At 45.8% G+C, this 21,928-nt stretch overlaps 1 protein-coding gene across 1 annotated transcript in view; it reads left to right on the top strand.

Annotated features, from left to right (window-relative positions):
- Positions 1 to 21,928, top strand: part of BAZ1A (bromodomain adjacent to zinc finger domain 1A) — a 956,777-nt gene that overhangs the window by 926,506 nt on the left and 8,343 nt on the right. Inside the window, exon 26 of the mRNA XM_069638454.1 lies at positions 6,686 to 6,773. Coding sequence (XP_069494555.1) covers positions 6,686 to 6,773 — 88 coding nt within the window. The remainder of the gene's footprint in view (positions 1 to 6,685; positions 6,774 to 21,928) is intronic.

The following is a 21,928-nucleotide window of genomic DNA, read 5'->3' on the forward strand; positions in this document are numbered from 1 at the left end:
AAGACACCGACGGGCCCAGAGAGTGCTCGGACCAAGGAGAAACCACCCATGGCCGCGGCTAGCCCAAATCAGGACGTGCTGGCTGCTCTTGCTGAACTGAAGGCGGACTTGAAAAGCGCTTGGGAGGCCAAGCTTGAAATGGTGGTGGCGGACCTGAAAACTGCGCTCGACCTCAAAGTCGGAGAAGTTCGGGAGGAGGTGAACCTACTTCGACAGGATGTGAAGGCCCTTTCGGAGCGCACAGAGAGTCTGGAAAAGGAGGGCAGCGCCAACACGGCAGATTGCGCCTCACACAAGGCCGATCTGCATATTTTGGAACAGAAAGTACGCAACTTGGAGAACAGGGCCGAAGAAGCGGAGGGGCGCGCCCGAAGGAACAATATCCGTGTTGTGGGCATCCCGGAAGGATTGGAGGGTCATAACCCCACAGACTTCATTGAAAATATGTTGCTCCAAGAGATCACCGGGGGTGCGCTGTCGCAGGGTTTTGCGGTGGAGCGAGCACATAGAGCATTGGCTAGGAGGCCTCCACCGGGCGGTCCGCCCAGGCCAATCATAGCCAAAATCCTTAATTACCGTGACCGGGAAAGGATCTTAGAGCACTTTCGTAAAGGAGGAACCATCAAAAGGGGGGAGACCACTATAACGGCCTACCCAGACTACACCATGATGGTGCAGAGGAGTCGGATGAACTTCGGGGCGGTCAAGAGAAGATTGAGAGAGGCAGGGAAGAAATATATGCTCCTCTACCCGGCCAAATTAAAGGTGATCCACAATAATAGATCCCTGTTTTTTGAGTCACCGGAAGAAGCCATGGGTTGGCTGGACATGCAGGGCAGCCCCCAGGAGTCGGAGGTCCGGGCGGATGAAGGTGGCAATGAGAGATAAGTGCTCTACGACGAGAGAGGGTGTTGCCGGAGACTATGGGACTGGATTATAGTTATTCCTATGGCCTGGGGAGGTCGGGCCTGGAACTGGATGTTAAATGCACTGTTTGCACTGTAATTGTTGTCGTACATGGGAGCCTTTCGGGGCTGGTCCATTCACCCCCGTTTAGTATTTCTTAGTTAAGTGGCCGCTAGGGCGACTTTACCCTACTGGGCTCTGTGTGTAACAGCCGGAACTAGATGTGGGGGGGCCTGAGTTCCCGGGATGGAGCTGGGCAACAGTTGGGGAGGGAGTTGGGGGGGAGGGGATGGGCAGGGGGAAGGGGGGGTGTGGGGGCAGTTGGGGTGTACATAGTGTTGGGGGGTTTGAATGGGGTCGCGAGCCCTGAGGGAAGATTTTGGATGAGACTTCTGGATAGCATGAACGAACAGGGACGGTCGGGGGGGAGAGTGCAAGATATCAGTACATCATGGGGGAGCTTAAATTGTTAACATGGAACGTCAGGGGCCTCAATAGCTACCTTAAACGGAACAAAGTTATGTTGTACTTGAGGCGACAAAAGATAGACGTCGCATTACTGCAAGAGACGCATTTGACCCGAGACAAATTAGAGCTGGTGAAGAAAAAGTGGGGGGGAACGGTGGTAGGATCCGCGTACTCAGCCTATGCTAGAGGCGTGCTGATCTGGGTGGCGCCACATGTCCCGTTTCAACTGCAGCAGGAACGGGTGGATACTGAGGGTCGTCTGGCTATGGTGAGAGGGGTAGTCGAGAATAGAGAGATGTGTGTAGTGAACACGTATGCCCCGAACCAGGGCACGGCAGAGTACTTTCGGACCATGAGCGCCAACTTGAGTTGGTGTGTGGGGAGTGCGGTGTTCTGGGGAGGGGATTTTAACTGTGTGTTGGACCCGGGGATGGATAGATCCGACGATAAGGTGATTAGGCCCGCCCCGGCAGCCCGGGTGCTGCGGACGCTGCTGCGGGACTTTGAGCTCGATGACGTGTGGAGGACTAAGCATCCCACCGAGAGACAGTACTCGCATTACTCGGCCCCGCAGCGGTTGCACACTAGGCTAGACTATATTTTTGCCACGTCGGACGTCTTGGGGGATGTGTCTAGTGCGGAATACAGAGCGAGGGTCCTCTCGGACCACTCGCCGATGGTGGTGGGATGGCAATATGGCCGCCCCAGAGCGCGGATCCCGACGTGGCGCCTGCGCGCAGAGGCGCTTAAAGACCAGGCCTTTAGGGAAGACATGCGGGAGGAAATAGTTAGCTATTTCGATACCAACACTGGCAGCGTTGACTCGGCGGGAACTCTGTGGGAGGCCTTTAAGGTTGTGGTACGCGGGGTGGCGATTGCCAAATCGAAAGGTTTGCAGAAAGGGGCCCTGGTCGATTTACAGAAGGCGGAGAGGGAGCTGGAAAAGGTGCTGAAGAGCGAGCATATAGATGACGAACTGGTGCTTAAACTGCAGCAGCAGTGTACAGAACATTGGGGGAGGCTCTGTAATCTAAATTACAAAAAGTATATTGAAAGGCAACATGCGGGAGGAGATAAAACGGGTCGTCTTTTGGCATGGTTATATAAAAGAGAAACCCCGAGGCCCCCGATTAGGACAATAATTAGAGAGGATGGGGAGCAGATAGATACCCAGGAGGGTGTCAATGAGGAATTCGTAAATTACTACAAAGCATTGTACGGGGATCCGGGTGGCGGCGACCGGGAGGAAATGTTGGAGACCCTGCAAGATATCGGGCTGCCCAGGTTGAGCACGGAGGAGAGAGAGGAACTAGATGCCCCAATTACACTAGAGGAGTTGGAGGCGGTCGTCCAGCAGCTACCCACTAGCAAGACCCCGGGAACGGACGGCCTGCCCAGTGAATTTTATAAAACTTTTGGAGCGGAAGTACTCCCCCCGATGCTTGATATGCTTAATGAGGCGTTCGAGAAGGGGAGGTTGCCGGAATCGCTCAGAGAAGCGACTATTATACCGCTCCCTAAGCCTAATAAACCCGGGCATAGTTGTGGGTCGTACAGACCAATATCTATGCTGAATCAGGATAGCAAAATACTAACGGCTGTCCTGGCCAACAGACTGCGAAGGGTGATAGGCAAACTGGTACACCCGGACCAAACGGGATATGTCCCGGGGAGAAACATTGCCCAAAACCATAGACGACTCCACCGGGTGATTGAAATGGGATATGACAGTGATGGGGAAATGGCGATAGTGTCGTTGGACGCTGTTAAAGCCTTCGACTCGGTTAATTGGAAGTGGCTGCTGGCGGCCTTGAGAGAATACGGACTGGGACCAGGATATATTAGATGGGCGGAGCTGCTGTACAGCGCTCCGCTGGCTAGAGTGCGGACGGGCATGATTATATCCGAGAGATGGCAGCTTAGTAGAGGCACTAGACAGGGATGTCCTTGGTCCCCGATGTTGTACATCCTGGCCCTGGAGCCTCTGGCACTGTACTTGCGGCAGCAGTATGATATCGTGGGCATTGAGGTGGGGGGAGAAAACCATCTGATATCCCTGTATGCGGACGACTTGTTATTGTACCTGAGTCGTCCGGAGGAGAATTTACAATATATCCTGGACGTGATGGGGAGATATGCGAGGTTGTCGGGCATAGCGGTCAACCCCCAGAAATCGTACATCTTCCCGCTGGGCTGTTATAGGGGTGTTCCCACGGAGCGGTTGCCGGTGCTCCAGGTGCCCTGGTCAGTCAATACATTCCGTTACCTGGGAATAGATATCTACCACACGGTTGAGGAAGAATACAAGCATAATACAGAGATGGCTGTTGAGAAGATACGCACATGTATGAGCTTTTGGCAGAAGTTGCCCCTAGCGATGATGGGGCGTGGGGCGATGATCAAGATGGTAGTTCTGCCTAGGCTGCTACATTACTTTAGCAACATCCCATACATGATCCCTAAGGGTTTTTTCGCTAAAATAAATGGGGTTTGCAGAGAGTTTCTGTGGCATGGTACTCGTAATAGAGTAGCACTCTGGAAGTTACAGAACTTTCATGAAAAAGGGGGAGTCAAACTCCCAAACTTTGAGGCGTATTACATAGCGAGCCAACTACAGTTTGTGTCTAAATGGCTGTCCGACGAAGAGACCCCAGAACTCAGACTATTCGGGCAAGATTGCGCCCCATTTTTCTTGAAGGAGGTCATTTGGTTGCCCGAGGCTGTCACGAGAAGGTACCCGGCGATGGTGAAGCTGGGGTGGAAGGTGTGGAGACGGGCATGTACAATGATGGGTGACCCACTTCCGTGTTCTCCGCAAATTCCACTGGTTGCCCTGGCGGGGGTGGATGGACAGCTGAGGGAGATTATTAGGACTTACTGGGAATCGGTGGGGTTGGTGACATTGGGCGATGTGTGGCAGGAGGGTGCTATTAAAGGGTTTGTGGAACTTAGCGAGGAGATTGGATTGCACGAAGGCCAATATGTTACATACCACAGATTGGGGAAGAAAATTCGGGAACTGTGGCCTGAGAACATCATGGCAGATGAATCGGAGGTTACGATGGCGGGGATATATGATACAACGGAAGGGGGACATGAAATCTCTAGGCTGTATGAGATGGTGATGTTGAAAGTTGGGAAGGAACTGACATGCTTACGATTGGAATGGGAGAGTGAGGTGGGGATCGAAATGGGAGATGGGATGTGGGAACGGGCTTTGGGGTACCACAGGAAAGTGTCTCGAAATGCCAGACTGCAGCAAATACAACTGTACGTTACGCATAGAGCGTACATGACCCCTCTGAGGATATCTAAATTTCGGAGTGCAGGCAGACAGGCGTGCCCCAAATGCGATGAGGAAAATGCGGACATGACGCATATGTTTTGGGCGTGCCCAGTGATTGAGGGGTTCTGGAGGGAGGCGGCGCGCAAGCTGAGAGAGAGAGGGGTCACGTTTGCCATAGACACCGCCTGGGCTTGCCTTCTGGGTGGGTTTCCCAGACCTCGGCAGCAGAAACATGTAAGCAAACTGAAAGACTTAGCGTATGTGCTGGCCAAACGACGAATAGCCATGGGCTGGAAAAAATGTAGTAAGCCACGGGTTGAGGTGTGGTGGAATGATCTACAGAAATGGGCGGAGGCTGAGACAGCGGTGTGGCAAGAGGCGAGTTGTATGTCTTGGGAGGAGGAACTGGGCTCTTTGATGGCATGGAAGACATTGATATCCTGCATATTCGGGACAGGGGTTTGGGGAGATCCAGATGATGACGATGCTCGCTCATGTGTTACAGAAGCGGAACAAGACATGGAAAATGGCTCGCGAGGGGGGAGGGATCAGGGGAGTAGTGCGCACTAATGGTTAAATGTTTATTGGAATATTGTTTATTGCACTGCTGTTTGGTTTGTATCGTTGTTTGTGGTGAAAAATCAATAAAAATCTATTTAAAAAAAAAAAAAAAAAAAAAAAACAGGTGGATAAGTACCTTGAATGGGGTAGGAAGTACCTGCGCAAGTCTTGGCAATTTGAACTGGTAAGTAAGAAAGCACACTTTGTGGAAACGGGTGAAGGAAAAAGTCAGTAGATAAAAAGTAGAAGGCACTTAGTTCACCTACATCTAAATGAGATGACGTGAGTGGGGCTAAAAAAGCCTCTCCCCTCCCCCCCCCACAAAATCTGCTAGAGTCCTAATCCAATAGCAGATATGCTGCCTTGGGCCCCCATTGAAGGCAAAGAGGCTAAAACGAATCTTTTCAAACAGTGTGTATATGCTCATAGTGTTTAAGTTGCCTAGTCCTGTGTGGAGCTCTGTTGCTACTCTTTTTAAGGGCCAGCTCTACTTTGCACCAAGTTTACCTCTGAGTTCACACCTTACTGCTCTCACTCTACCATTGCGAGTGCAGTAAGAACTTTAGTGTGAGCCGCTAAATTGGCTTCTGAGAAGCCATCACCAGAGTAGGATCTAAGAACAGCCATATACAGTAACAGCCTTTGATTCAATGAAACCACGTGTAGCTCTGGAAGTCCCAGTTTCTAGTGGAAGAGCTCCGCCCACGTGGTCTGTGCTAGAGAATAGGGTTCTGGTCCCAAATGGTGGTGCAAGGTATTGCACTACAATATTGCTCCTCCGTCTGAGTGGAGGAAGCCTTGCTTGCTCAGGAGCAGCGCTGGGTGATCTTAGAGCACGCCTTGCTTGGAGGCTTACAGGGCACACCAGACTTGAGTACCTAATGAGGCCTTGTAGTAGGATTTGCTTGGTGAAAAGGTCTGTGAACCAGTACAGGGAAAGGAAAAGGGTTGCTTGATTTAAATTTTCTACTGACTTTGCTTGTTTTTTGGAGAGCAACACTGGCAATATTCGCATTTTTGATCTATTTCCAAGCTTTGCAAGGTCTCGCACATGGGCAATGAGAATATCTGTGATGGAGGACAGCGATTCAAAGTAAGCATCCTATCGATACTTTGCATCTTCCCAACTCAGAGGCAGATTAGACATTTATCTGCAACGGTTCTCCAATTTCTTCAGCTATCCCATAATAGTAGAACATTTGTAAACTGCCTTTGCATCTAGAAACAGTTGGTTGTATGAACTGTGTACACATTTATCCTGAAAGTGGTTTAGAGGGTTAGATCCCTTGTTACCTGAAAGAGGCCTGTTTCAAGGTAGTGCTGTGGCATGCAATGAGAAATGGATCATTAAATGGCACCAGAGCCTTTCTGTGATTGGAACATGTTGTAGTGTATGTGTTGGAAGATTATAAAGATGGTGGTTTGTTTTAGCTGTTTGCTCACTAATTCATGTGCCATCCACAGGTTCCAGATTACTACGATATCATCAAAAGACCAATCGCCTTAAACGTCATTCGGGAGAAAGTCAACAAATGTGAATACAAGTTTGCATGTAAGTGGTGGTTTTCAACCCCTTCTAGGCCCCGGCACTGCCACGCCTGGTTTGTGATCAGTGGATTACCTTTTCTGCAACTCCTTTTTTTTTTTTTTTTTTGTACTGCCTCCTAGTCAAAAATTAACATTTGGATTTGTGGTATTTGTACATGGCTCCAATGCTGCTTACACAATCTTGTGGCTCTGACCATGTGGTTTAAATTGAGCTGTGGTGGCCTGTGAAAGTGTACATTTCAATGTAGGTGGCAAGTCTCTGGCAAGGGGTGAGACCAAGTAGCCCCACCTATCACCAGCCAGTCTGTGAGACGGTGCTCCTGGCAGTGGGTGGGCGACTTGCCAACCTTCCTTGTAGCCATCCAGTCCAGGTTTAACTGGTGAGTTTATGACTGCAAAACGTTTTGAAGAAACTGAAAACACTAGTTGTGTCCTCTTTACTTGTTTTGGTTGGGGAAGTGTTAGGGAGAATTCTCATTTCTGTGGTAATTGCCTTCAACCTTAGAAACCCCCATCTCGTTTACTGGACTTTTAAGACTTTTATTTTTTTATCCTGGAGTGATTGGGCTCGGTTTGTTTTGGTTTTGGAGTCTGACAAACTCCATAGGCACCACCTTTTGTATTGTGACACACAGCACCTTCAGTGCAGTGTCATAGAGAAGTGCTTGGGATTTCTCTTAAGGTTTAAATACCTTCTCTTGGGTAAACTACTGTTCCCAAGAGTAGTAAAGTGAAATTGACTTTACTTACCTGTTTTTCCTATGTAGGTCCAGTACACCCCATCTTATGTGGAAGTACTGGGGGGGTTACTTAGTAGCCCCTTTTCCTACTTACTCATGTAACATGTGTTAACCTCACTACATTTAATGGCTGGTGGCAGTGGTGTATTTTTACTAGCATTGTGTGTTTTTACCGCAGGCTGAATCCTCAGCTGCAGTATTGCACCCATGGGTGCCCATTTTGTCAAAATGTCCCCGGTCATCTTTTTTTGCCATTTCTTGCTTGTGGGTTCTTTGGTTACTACATACAATCTTGCCCAAGAGGAAGGACAAATACATTGAAATAGAGGCCCTCTTAATTCCATAGCATATATATATATATATATGTAAAATTTATTTATACCACGGTATAAAGTTAGACAAAGTGCACTCCGAAAAGCAGACCAGTGAGACTGTGCCACACCAAACAGAGTCCAAGAGCCAAGGGTCTCCAAGCATCCAAAAATATACTTTTATTAGATAAATGCCATGGACAAAAGAAGGGTAACACGAAAACGACACGTTTCGCGGCAAACTGGCCGCTTGTTCACATTTCGGGTGCAAACACAAAGGAAGGACATAGAAACCAGCATGCTCTCTATGATCCTAGTGTATAGAGCAACGTGCACCGACTCAAAGGCTTGTTTTACAAAGTCTGCCATATTTGAACGTGTTGCAAACCACAGTGAATCGTGTTAAATACACTGGAGTATGTTCAAACAAGCATCAAATAAACTGTTTTTTTCTCAACAATAATATAACTTGCGCAAAGGTTATTTTATATTCACAAAATAAATATGCAGTGACATTGATGGCATACAGAGAAATTACATATTAGGCAAAATAATGCTATGTGCATGCGGGTCTGCCTGGTGTGTGGTCGTGACGGCCCTATTGTGTTGACCTGCATGCCCGCAAGTGTCCGATATGTTGTCAGAGTTAATGTCTGTTTATACATCCGTCACGGATAGAGCTGCTTTTGTATACATATGAGTAAATAAATAAATGGCCAGTAAACTCTAAAGATGGAAACTGTGTCTGTCGAGAAAGGAGTTAGACCTGACATTGTTAAAGTTCATAGTGCTTGTGGCAATGACATATCAAGATTTGTAGAATATGTTGGAGTTATTTGTGTAATATGTTACATAACAAGGTATTGCCTATTTAAAGTGCACATGCCTCAATTGTCTATTTGAGTATGCAATAGCCGTTCTATTACTAATAAGGTGCAAAGTGCATTGATAGCAGCACATTTAGTTTTCCCACAGTGGGGATACATAAAATGCAAATGCCTTTGTGAGCAAATATGCAGTAACCAACCCTCAATGGGTAAGGTGCAAAATGCAATTTAGCAGCCAATAACATACCCTATGTAGGGGTATGTAAAGTGCTTGGTGCATGCAATACCTGAACATTAAATAAAAATAACTCACATTGCCAAATTAGATGATGATACAATAAAATGCATAGCTAGAAGATGTAAAACCACTAAAATAAAACCTTGTTTCATGATAAGACACGTAATTATTTGCTGGCCAAATGCGCAGTCGAGAAAGGACATATAAAGTGCACGTACAATTGTGAGACCGCTGGTTGACTAGTGTTCCTAAATAACAAAGCAAAAGCATTGCTCACCCTAAAAAAAGGAAAGAAGAATAAAATGAGATAGCTAAAATGGAGAGTCTAAAATTCATTCAGTTTATCTTTTGTCAGTAAAATATTGAATTGATAGTTTCTCTATCCTTAAAAGCTAATATGAAAACTTAACCTGTGTCAGCAAAATGTAAACCTCTGTGTATTGTCAATCAATTACATTAGGCATTTCTAAGAGAACCTACCTATGTAGGATGTACTATTATAACTAAAGATTGAATTAAAAGTTGCCAGAGAGTCATGCAAGATAGAGGAGTGCTAATAGTAGCAAAATCTGAACTACAAGTAAATTGCCTTCCTTAAAGATTCCAGATACAAATGCAGTCAATTTACTCAAGTGCCTAGAAAGGTATAAAGTTCCTCGTCCTGATTATGGCCCTTTGGCTTCTCTGTTTCCAAATCCAGAATGTACTTGGTCTCAGATTGTCTGAGGAGGAGCTCCCGATTACCTCCCCTCGGTGCCTTCAGAACTGTGTGTATACCAAAATATATATATATATCTCCACACACACCCCCCCCCTCTCTCTACCTGAAAATAGATTGCTGTGCACAAGGAAATATGTAGTGTGCCATGCAAAATGGGAAGAATGCATTAAAAACAAAATGACATCTAAAACGTACAGAATCTAAGCAAGAATGCAAAATCGTTGCCGATAAGGATTCAATCCTTGTGAAACATACAGTTGTTAGAAAGTTTCTCCATAAACAAACAAGACCGAGTCAGTAGGCCGCTCCCAGCTATAGTAAAAAGGCAGGTAAATTGCTATGCTCACTGTGGTGCTGCAGATAAGGTTGGCAACGAACCACCAGAGGCGATCCAGACCTCAAGAAGCAACATGCCGACAACTGAAGATTGTAGTATTGACGCCAGCTTCCAGATGTAGTGCATGTCACTGCCAGAGTGTGTTAGTGTTTTACAGAAGTTGCTGTCTCTGACAGAACTTAAAAAGCTCAACATGGGTGAACAGGATTACACTTCTTAGTTTAGAACTGAGCAACTCAAAAGGTTTGGTAGAATGGCAAGCAGCCAGGCTTATTCTACAAAGGGAGGAGGGCTGTAGCGAGGTACAAAAAACTCAGAGCATCGACTTAGTCCCAGACAACACAGATACATAGGATTTAAATAAAAAAAAATAGGCATTTTTTATAGGCAGATGTGATAAGTCAAGTAAGTACTTTAAAACAGTAAGATAATATAGGATAACTTTGTAATATTCTCTGAATAGTAAACCAGTTGTAGTAACTTTAGAATAGCATTGGTAGTAACAAACCACGTAGTAAAACCATCTGAAACATATATGCAAACTGTTCCAGACTTGTATAACTTTTAATAACTTTATTCCAGCCTGTCTTTAAGAGTCCAACCCTATCTTATGTGAGTCGCTCAGTGTTCAGCTGGGCCACCAATGGCTAGGGGTGGAGCAGGAAAGGCGAGAAAACAGGGTAAACGTTTCAGTATGTCAGTCTCTTCCAGTATTGCTGGTAAGTAAAGTACGTTTTACACAGGCAAGGGAATCTGGGTGTTCCCCGATCTGATGACTGCTCACGTGCAGACAGATGTCCAGCAAAGGATCATTTCAGTTCTGGCTTATTGACACCTTTTTCAGGCTTGGTTGAAGGACGTTTATCGCAGCGGGTGATGTTTTTCGTTCCTCGTTTCAGGTGAGGGGACTTTTGGGAACTGGATCAGGTCACTGCAGGCTTAGGATGCCCACAAAGTTTCAGGCGAAACAGTGCTTCCGGAAACCATGCACAGCGATGCAGCCGAGGCCACAGATTGACGAATTGCAGGCTGTGGAGGGTCCCAGCTATTCAAGGGATGGTGCAAAATGCAGTACGTCTTGGGACTGGTTAGGTCCAGTCATAGTCTTTGGATCTTCCCTGCCGCTTGGTTGAGGTCGGCACAGCTGCGGTTACTCAGCAGGTGCTGGCGGTTGCTGGAATTTGCTGGTGTCCTTGTATTCTTCTGTTCCAGTGGTCGACTCTGGGTTTCAGCTCCAGGACTTCTGGGTTTATGCAGGAAAACTAGCTGAGTCCACCAATCGTATCCCATGCACCATTCAGAATTGAGGATGGCTGTCCAGTGCACATCCAGCCTCCCAGTCTGAACTGGTTTCTCTGAGGCACTTCTTGACAAAGGACAGAAGTTTCAGTTGACCTCCCCCACTTCCTTTCCTGCCAGTCACTCAAAGGGTCCTTTTCGTACTTTCCAAGGGAAGCCCGGCAAACACAAAGGGACCCTCCCCCACCTAGCAAAGTAGAAGAAGACCTAAGAAAGGACCGGGCATCTTGTTTAGGGCTTAAAGTAAAGCCACCATTTTCGGCAAATGGTGCCCCTTGTGTCCCCTACTGCAGATGCGAAGACCATGTGCGATGAAAGTTAACAAAAGGTTGTGTAAAAGGTACACTGCCACCATCCTAAACAGACATACCACAGTAACCGGAGAGTTACTGGAGAGTTGAGAAAAGGGATACATTGGATCCCCTCGGCGCTCCACATAAGGTGGGGTGTGCTGATCTCGTCAAATTAAACACAGGATGGAGAAAAAGTATCCCCTGCCTTGGTAACTTAAAGCGTTTGCCAAATAAAGTAAACACAAAAACAGGGAAGCTCTAGGCGTCCCCAGCAAACACTGCACAGAAAGTGCTGTGTTAGTAAATTGTAGATACCTTTAAAATGGGAGGAAAGAAGGACTCCATAAAGTAATATCAAAGAGGTAAAAGGGTTCCTATGATCGGAGTTAAAGATTGAGTGAGTGTGGAAAAAGCTTCCCACTCACTCAAGAGAATCAGTCAAAAAATCCAAGAGTCCAGCAAAAAGAGCTGGAGGACTCGCCGGTCGAGCAAATTTCACCCAAAGATGGAAATCTATTCTTAACAGAGGGCCTTGGAAGAACAACTGCAGGTGAAGCCCACGGGTATAGAATGCAAATAGTGATTATTATGAGTCTTGATGACCCCAACATGTGGTGAAGGGTGCTGAAATCTGTCCTTGAAGTCCACAATCAGTTTGTGCAGAGGTGAGTATCAGTTTTGGTTGTATTTTCAGTTTTAAATGCAGGGTTTGCATGCAGAGTCCCTAACGATTGATGAATGAGGCAAACTAAGCCGAACAGGTTGGAGGACCCCTCACGAGGCAGGGGTGGCAGAAGCAAGGAACCACATTGATCCTTGTGATCAGGTCAAGGGGTACTCTGGTCAGTACTTGCAGACGCACGACTGGGCAGTGGAATTACCTTTGGTGAAACAAAGCAGCAGAGTCCAGCCTGACTAGCTCAGCAATGGAGGACACCTCTGTGTAGCATCAGCAGTGCTGTACAGCTTGTAGCAGACACTCCCACTTCTTTTCCAGCATTGCAATGGTCCCTGAGCTTCTAGGGGAGAAACACACTGCTGCAGAAGAGAAGGATTCAGCTGTCTTCATTAAGAGGATGAAACAAGATCTCACAGATCAGCGAAAGGCTGAGCCTTGCCTTTACAAGAATCTTCAGTTGGCCCCTGAACTTCCAGCAAGCTCCTCCCCAGTATCATCTTCTGTTACTCAGACATAGTACCATGCGAAGTGTCCTACACATGGCTGCACCGCTCTTCAAGGGTCTACACAGATACAACCACATCACCCTGGCCCTCATCGACCTTCACTGGCTCCCACTGCATGCACAAATCTCCTTCGTCTTGCTGCATCATCTATAAGGCAGTTGCCCTCAAGTCCCCCAGCCACCTTGCAGAGAAACTCTGCATCTCCGGCAGACAGCGCACCACCAGAAGCCAGGACACCTGCAGACTTGAAATCCGCTGCTGCAAAAATGAAAGGACCAGAAAACAAGCCGCCTATGCCTATGCCCCAAGACTATAGAACCTCCTTCCTGTCGGCATCACTCACCCCATGCTCCTATAATTCCGAAAAGAACTCAAGACGCACCTCTTCAAGGAGTATCTCCTCCAACACCTACATCACATTGCTCCTTGCGCTACCTGTGTCTCTAGACGGCGCCCTCTTCCCCTGCCACTCGGTACAGCTGTACCCCTCCTCTGTCCACCTCTGTATTCAACCCCCGCTCTATATCTGTTCTGTTGTTACCACTGAAAAGCGCTCTGTTATGCACCTGTAATGTTGTGCACCTCTGTAAAGCGCTCCATTATGTATCTGTATTGGTGTATACCTCTGTAAAGCGCTCCGTTATGTATCTGTATTGGAGTAGACCTCTGTAGAGCACTCCGTTATGTATCTGTATTGGCGCTTTACCTCTGTAAAGTGCTCCGTTATGTATCTGTATTGGCGCTTTACCTCTGTAAAATGCTCCGTTATGTATCTGTATTGGTGTAGACCTCTGTAAAGCGCTCCGTTATGCATCTGTATTGGTGTATCCCTCTGTAAAGCACTCTGTTATGTATCTATATTGGCACTTTACCTCTGTAAAGCGCTCCGTTATGTATCTGTATTGGTGTAGACCTCTGTAAAGCGCTCTGTTATGTATCTGTATTGGAGTAGACATCTGTAAAGCGCTCCGTTATGTATCTGTATTGGAGTAGACCTCTGTAAAGCGCTCCGATATGTATCTGTATTGGAGTAGACATCTGTAAAGCGCTCCGTTATGTATCTGTATTGGAGTAGACCTCTGTAAAGCGCTCCGTTATGTATCTGTATTGGTGTAGACCTCTGTAAAGCGCTCCGTTATGCATCTGTATTGGTGTAGACCTCTGTAAAGCGCCCCGTTATGTATCTGTATTGGTGTAGACCTCTGTAAAGTGCTCCGTTATCTATCTGTATTGGCGCTTTACCTCTGTAAAGCGCTCCGTTATGTATCTGTATTGGCGCTTTACCTCTGTAAAGTGCTCCGTTATGTATCTGTATTGGCGCTTTACCTCTGTAAAGTGCTCTGTTATGTATCTGTATTGGTGTAGACATCTGTAAAGCGCTCCGTTATGTATCTGTGTTGGTGTAGACCTCTGTAAAGCGCTCCGTTATGTATCTGTATTGGTGTATACCTCTGTAAAGTGCTCTGTTATGTATCTGAATTGGCGCTTTACCTCTGTAAAGTGCTCCGTTATGTATCTGTATTGGAGTAGACCTCTGTAAAGCGCTCCGTTATGTATCTGTATTGGCGCTTTACCTCTGTAAAGTGCTCCGTTATGTATCTGTATTGGTGTAGACCTCTGTAAAGCGCTCCGTTATGTATCTGTGTTGGTGTAGACCTCTGTAAAGCGCTCTGTTATGTATCTGTATTGGTGTATACCTCTGTAAAGTGCTCCGTTATGTATCTGTATTGGCGCTTTACCTCTGTAAAGTGCTCCGTTATGCAACTGTATTGGTGTAGACCTCTGTAAAGCGCTCCGTTATGTATCTGTATTGGTGTAGACCTCTGTAAAGCGCTCCGTTATGCATCTGTATTGGTGTAGACCTCTGTAAAGCGCTCCTTTATGTATCTGTATTGGTGTAGACCTCTGTAAAGTGCTCCGTTATCTATCTGTATTGGCGCTTTACCTCTGTAAAGCGCTCCGTTATGTATCTGTATTGGCGCTTTACCTCTGTAAAGTGCTCCGTTATGTATCTGTATTGGCGCTTTACCTCTGTAAAGTGCTCCGTTATGTATCTGTATTGGTGTAGACATCTGTAAAGCGCTCCGTTATGTATCTGTGTTGGTGTAGACCTCTGTAAAGCGCTCTGTTATGTATCTGTATTGGTGTATACCTCTGTAAAGTGCTCTGTTATGTATCTGAATTGGCGCTTTACCTCTGTAAAGTGCTCCGTTATGTATCTGTATTGGAGTAGACCTCTGTAAAGCGCTCCGTTATGTATCTGTATTGGCGCTTTACCTCTGTAAAGTGCTCCGTTATGTATCTGTATTGGCGCTTTACCTCTGTAAAGTGCTCCGTTATGTATCTGTATTGGTGTAGACCTCTGTAAAGCGCTCCGTTATGGATCTGTGTTGGTGTAGACCTCTGTAAAGCGCTCTGTTATGTATCTGTATTGGTGTATACCTCTGTAAAGTGCTCCGTTATGTATCTGTATTGGCGCTTTACCTCTGTAAAGCGCTCCGTTATGTATCTGTGTTGGTGTAGACCTCTGTAAAGCGCTCTGTTATGTATCTGTATTGAAGTAGACCTCTGTAAAGTGCTCCGTTATGTATCTGTATTGGCGCTTTACCTCTGTAAAGTGCTCCGTTATGCATCTGTATTGGTGTAGACCTCTGTAAAGCGCTCAGTTATGCATCTGTATTGGTGTAGACCTCTGTAAAGCGCTCCGTTATGTATCTGTATTGGTGTAGACCTCTGTAAAGCGCTCCGTTATCTATCTGTATTGGCGCTTTACCTCTGTAAAGCGCTCCGTTATGTATCTGTGTTGGTGTAGACCTCTGTAAAGCGCTCTGTTATGTATCTGTATTGAAGTAGACCTCTGTAAAGTGCTCTGTTATGTATCTGTATTGGCGCTTTACCTCTGTAAAGTGCTCCGTTATGCATCTGTATTGGTGTAGACCTCTGTAAAGCGCTCCGTTATGCATCTGTATTGGTGTAGACCTCTGTAAAGCGCTCCGTTATGTATCTGTATTGGTGTAGACCTCTGTAAAGCGCTCCGTTATCTATCTGTATTGGCGCTTTACCTCTGTAAAGCGCTCCGTTATGTATCTGTATTGGCGCTTTACCTCTGTAAAGTGCTCCGTTATGTATCTGTATTGGTGTAGACCTCTGTAAAGCGCTCCGTTATGTATCTGTATTGGAGTAGACCTCTGTAAAGCGCTCTGTTATGTATCTGTATTGGCGCTTTACCTCTGTAAAGTGCTCCAATATGTATCTGTATTGGCGCTTTACCTCTGTAAAGCGCTCCGTTGCTTCTCGAACCTAGATCTGTGCTCTATAAATACCATAATAATAAATGTCATGTGCGGTCATCATTAGGATGGTACTGGAGAGGGCTTGTGAAGACCAACCTGTACACAAGTTGAACCCGACTCTTGCAATGGTATTTTTGACGCAGCAGTCAGGCATCCCTTAGGAGGGCGGCTCCTAAATTACAGCACACAAAGTAGGATCTATGTGATTATTGCAACAGCTGAAAATGCTGACTTTTTTTTAACCCTTTACACCACATATATGTGCTGGGGGAGACCCCCTGCATCCACCCATATTGATATTATACTCTAAATCCCCCTACATATATATGTGGTGGAATGGGGGAGGGGGTTAAAAAAAAGTCTGCATTTTCGGCCGGCGCAATTCACAGGTCGACATTTTTGTACGATTCCCACAAAGTATATTACTGAAAGTATGCGGTTGAATAAAATTGTGCATCCAAAAATCCCATTGATCCAGTTAAGTACTTTAAAAATAGAAAGCAAACATATAAAACGGGGAAGTATCCCTAAAAATCCCAAACACATTATGAAGAGGTCTTCAGAACAGCTGTTCATGTATGTAGACAAAATAGTCAAATTACTTTAGTAGGTTATAGAAGTTGGTCCTTTGACTTTAATGGGTAAAAGGTCAAAAAAGTGGCTCCTGTTTGTAAGCAAGTTGAGTCCAGTGCGAGCTACATACTGGTCAGTGTTGGGTCAGAATTTTCATTTTATGCCACCTCCCCTTCATCCTTGAGACCGCAGCACTTTTTGCTGGACTTGTGGATTTCTTTTCTATGTACCTGGGCGAGTGGGTACCTTCCCCCTCACCCCTTACTTTGCTCTGGCTATGGGTCATTTTTGTGTCTCCAGAACTTATTTTTGGAGTCATATTTTCCTCCAACTTTTATAAGCATCTTTTGCTACACACAGTACTCTCTGCAGTGTGACTGGGAGCCCCTTTGGCTTCCCTTTGCATTTTCTTAGATTTTCATTGTGAAATCTAATGGTGACTGTATTCGTTGTTCACCATTTCTTGTGTGCTTGATCTTTTAGTCCTCCTTTTGCCGTGCTGGGTGGGGGGAGGTCTTGGTTTGACTTTTGACTTTGGCAGGTATCCTTTGTGAAGCCCTCTGCGGCTCCAGACTGTGAGGACAGGAAACGAGGGAGGAGTCAAACTCTGCAGTTCTTTGTCTTCTGGCATGCCTGCCTTGAACCAGTTCCAACTGGGGGGCTGTGTGATTAGTCGGCAGTGAGAAGCGGACACGGGGTGTTAATGTTTTTGAACAAATCCATTAATTAAATGAGAGGTTGGGGAAATGTCTTTCTCGCCCTATTCTAAGAGCAATTTCCCTACCTAAGAAGCAAAACTATGGATATATCATTGTCCGGAAGCCCGTAACTAATAACCCCTCCTTCTGTCCAAAATGTCCTATCCTGACCCTCGAACTATAAACCAAACAAAGGGTGCAAAAAAAGGGTTTTTGACTTGATGGCAAAAATGTTTAAAACCAAAAATAACTCAAACGAAAAGATTCTCCAAGATAAAAGACCCTTGTACCCAAAGGATGTTTCCCTTCCCCTAGATTCTTCAAATAGGATTGCAAATGTGTTCCTTTAAGTAACAGTTCCTTTAGACCTGCTCTGGATTCACAAAGTTCTTGTTTAAGCAATAAAGTTTTCGGAGTCTGTCTGTGAAACTTCTTGTAGCTTTGTAGATTGCCTTGTACTCCTTTGCTAGGAATCTTGGTTCAATTTCAATTGCCTTGTATACCCGCCTGCCAGCAATCTGTCCACAACTTCAATTGCCTGGTATATTCGCATGCCAGGACTACTTAAATGTTTCTCAGTTCTTTAGTTATATGAAAATAGCATATACAGTGAGGTGCTTGGTAGATCTATATTTGGCAATGCTTGTTCAAACCTCTCCTCGACATAGTCCTCTCACGCATTTGTATTGGGTTGGGATTTGCCTTTGGACTTCGTCTTGTCTACATTCAAACATTCTTCTTAATTTGATTTAGTCAAATTTGGCCTTTGCCGACAATAGCAATTTTTTACCTTTTCAAACAATCTGTGTTCTTGCGCTTGTCGGAAAGCCCAGTGGTCTATAGCTGCTTTGGGCACGCTCACCAGTCTCTTCCAGCCTTTCAGATACTCTTCGCACCTCCGCTGGACAGCTCCTTCATCTGCTTTCCATTGGGAACTGTACAGATGTTCTTGCAGCGTTTTACGCGGTGACTCGCTGGTTTGCCTTTTCGTTCGGGATGGAAGAGCTGCCTCAGCAAACATTCTGACTTCCTAGTGCTCCAGCGCAGCTCCTCTTCTCTCCACGACCCTCTTGGCTCGCACGCGCCTTCTCTTCCTTCGGTCCGGTTGTTAGGTAATTATTTCTAAAGTCCAACTGGTGTTAGACTTCATAAGATTTATCTGTTGGTGTTAGGGACCCAACTCTTAAAATAAGCCTGTACTACACAAGTCGGCAGAGTGGCTGAGCAGCCAGGCTTATCTTAGGAGGGAGTAATGTGAGCTCTAGAGTAGTACAAAGAAATCAGTTCATACAAGGACCTAAGAAAACACGTACTGCAAGTTATATAAAGATATATTTATGTATACACAAGGCGCATAAGCAAATCTAAAATACAGCAACTAACAAGAACATTGAATTAGAAATGGAATCACATTATAGAGGGAACAATAATGCAGGTGAGTAACTTTTCATATACTTTTCATATCCAGCACACAGTGACGTCAGTGAAAGCACTTCTATGTATCACCTTTGCAGAATTGAGTTTAGAGGAAAATAAAGGTTAGAGAGAACACAGCTAGCAACTGTTAAATAACAAGTACTCTCCCAGAGGGATATAGGCAGTTTTTTTCCTAACTACAAAAGTGTTCACAATTAGATTTATGGAGGAACCAGCATTGCCAAAGCCAGTAGGTTTAAGCGCCACAGTCAAATTAAAACACCAGTTCTGATGAAAATCTTCAGAGGAAAGTTAAGTAACCTGTCAATTGTTCTTGAAGAAAACACAGGAGCCTTCCTGATGGCACAAAGGCTATAAGGCCTGCACAGTGGAGTTGAGGTCAACTCCCATTTGAGGAAAACCGCACTCCCAAAGAAAAGGAGCACCAAAAATGTCCTAAGGTAAGTACAAATCCCACTGTACCTTAAGCGTGAAATGCAACTGGTGCCCTTCTAGGTGCAACAATGCAGACCCTGAATCCTGCTCCTTGGTCGTGGTGATGAAAGTGGGGGACCTGTGACTGGCTTCTGCGGCAGCACTCAGCAGAAGAGGTTGGCAGCAAAAGATTCAGCTCACTCCAGCGGCTCTTTGTGGTTTTGGACCTTTTTTCTTAGCACCAAGAAGAAACCAATATCGCTGGTGGATTCTCTTTAGATTACTTGGTGCTGAACTCTTGTGAGGGGACTTGTGGTGAAGAATACTCTGGTGTGCCCCTTCTCGACATCTACAGGGCTGCTATGTGGAGATTCATGCAGTTCTTTACAAGGTTTTACTGCATCAACAGGGATTCCAGGGAGGAGTCCTGGGTTGGCCAAGCGGTGCTACCCAACCTGCTAACTTGAGGTGAGTCTGTTCCAAGAAGTGTTGCTGCTTCTGTTTAAACTTGTCAACTCCTGTGGTTGTGTATTTGTACTGCTGAGTAATCTTTATTCACGTGCGTGTGAATCCATGCCAGACCCCATGCTGGAGATGGTTTAAGTTACTTACCTGTAACTGTTGTTCTCCAGCATGGGTCTGGCATGGATTCACTTGTGAAACCTCCCTCCTTCCCCTCTGTGGCTCTTCTTGGGTCATACTGCCAATGTATGTGCTTTCATAATCTGAAAATGGCCACCAGGGGTCGAGTTTAGGGAGAGGACTGTCATTGGATGGGGGCAGTATAACCTAAAGGACAGCAATTGGTTTAGAGGAGAACAAGTTACTTCTTACCTTGTTACGTTCTTTCAATGGGATGTTCCTCCGACGTATTCCTTATCTTTGATGTTATCCATTCCAGCTTGCTGGCCTCGGAAATGTTTTCAGTAGAGGGCGCTGGGTGTCGGCGTCCCTCGAGTTGGTGTCCCTCGACGGCCTCTGTATCGGCGCCGACGTCATCATGCGTATAAATAGACTCACGCAGCATCCGTTGCTCAGTTCCGTTTTGAAGCTTAAAATTAGCTGTGCATGAATTGGTTATTGACCTCGAAGGAGCGTAAGCTGCAACTACAAGGGAAGTTTTACTGCGGGGATGGATGGGAGGGGCGATAAGGAATACGTCGGAGGAACATCCCATTGAAAGAACGTTACAAGGTAAGAAGTAACTTGTTCTTCGAAGGGATTGTTTCCTCTGACGTATTCTTATCTTTGATAGCCTCCCATAGCAGTGATGTAAGGAGTAGTTGAGTAAAATTGGAATATTTCCCTTTAAGAATGTGCACAGTGTAACACAACTTTCCCAAATCTTGTCTCCTGGCTAGAGGAGCAATTCAGGCTGTAAAATTTTGTAAAGGTATGTGTGGACGACCATGTGGCAGCCGCACAAATGTCTCGAATCGGAACCCCTCTTTGGAGAGCCGAAGGGGCTGCGATACCTCTGGTTGGTTGAGCCCTAAGATGTTGAGGGAGTTCTTTCCCTGCCAATTTGTAGCATTCTAGAATGGTTAAAATAATCCATCTTGAAATGGTTTGTTTTGTGATTGGCAATCCTAATTGGAGTCCTGCATAACCTACAAACAGTTGGTCTACTTGCCTTATCCTAGCAAGTCTGCTGATATAAAAACTTAAGGCACGCCTTGGATCCAGCCTATGTAACCTCTCTTCCTCTTTCCCTGGGTGGGGAGGAGGATAGAACCAAGGTAAAGTTATTTTCTGCATAATGTGGGATTCAGAAACTACCTTTGGGAGAAAAGTAGGCTTCACTTGTAAAACAACCTTGTTTTTATGAAAGGTTGTATGAGGCGATTTGCAAGATAGGGCTTGTAATTCGATAACTCTTCTGGCAGATGTTAAAGCCACTAAGAATACTGTTTTAAGAGTGAGAAACCTTAATGAACAAGAATGGAGTGGTTCAAAAGGAGTGCCCATCAGAAAATGTAAGACTAAATTTAGGTCCCACAATGGAACTTGAAAAGGCTTTGGGGGAAAAACATTAGTTAACCCTTTCAGGAATTGGATTACCAGGGATAATTTGAAATATGAAGGCTCCTCCGCAGTGCGCTTAAAGATGGACAGTGCTGCGAGGTAACCCTTGATCGTAGCAACTTGAAGACCTGAATTTGCTAAGTAGAGGAAGAAAGATAAAACCATTGGTGTACTGCATGAGAAGGGTTCGTTATTTTCTCTACACCAGCTGCAGAATTTGTTCCAACGGCAGCGGACTTATAAAGTCTTTGTTGCTGGCCTTCTAGCTGAAAGCAACACCTCCATGACGTCATCCGGGAGATCCCAATCCATGTATCTCAACCTTTCAGAAACCAAGCGTGAAGCTAGAGGGTTCTGATATCTGGATGGAGAACCTGACCTCCCTTCTGCGAGAGAAGATCCTCCCTTTGCGGAAGACGAATTAGAGGGCAGATGGACATGTCAAGAAGGTCTGGGTACCACGTTCTCCTGGCCCAATCCGGGGCAATTAGGATCATAGTTTTCCGGAATCTTCTCAACCTCCTCATGATTTGAGGAATGACAGGGACTGGAGGAAACGCGTACAGAAGTGGAAACTCCCAGTTTACTACGAACGTGTCCCCTAGAGCTCCTCTCGGGGGAAATTCCCTTGAACAGAACTGATTGCACTTCCTGTTGATGCTGCTGGCGAACAGACCCACTTGAGGGGTTCCCCAAAGGGCAAGGATCTCTTGATAGACTTCCTGAGCTACCTGCCACTCGTGGGAGACTGTGCTCTGCCTACACAGA

This window comes from Ambystoma mexicanum, chromosome 14, assembly GCF_040938575.1.
Source record: "Ambystoma mexicanum isolate Mex_15411 chromosome 14, UKY_AmexF1_1, whole genome shotgun sequence".
NCBI lineage: Eukaryota > Metazoa > Chordata > Amphibia > Caudata > Ambystomatidae > Ambystoma > Ambystoma mexicanum.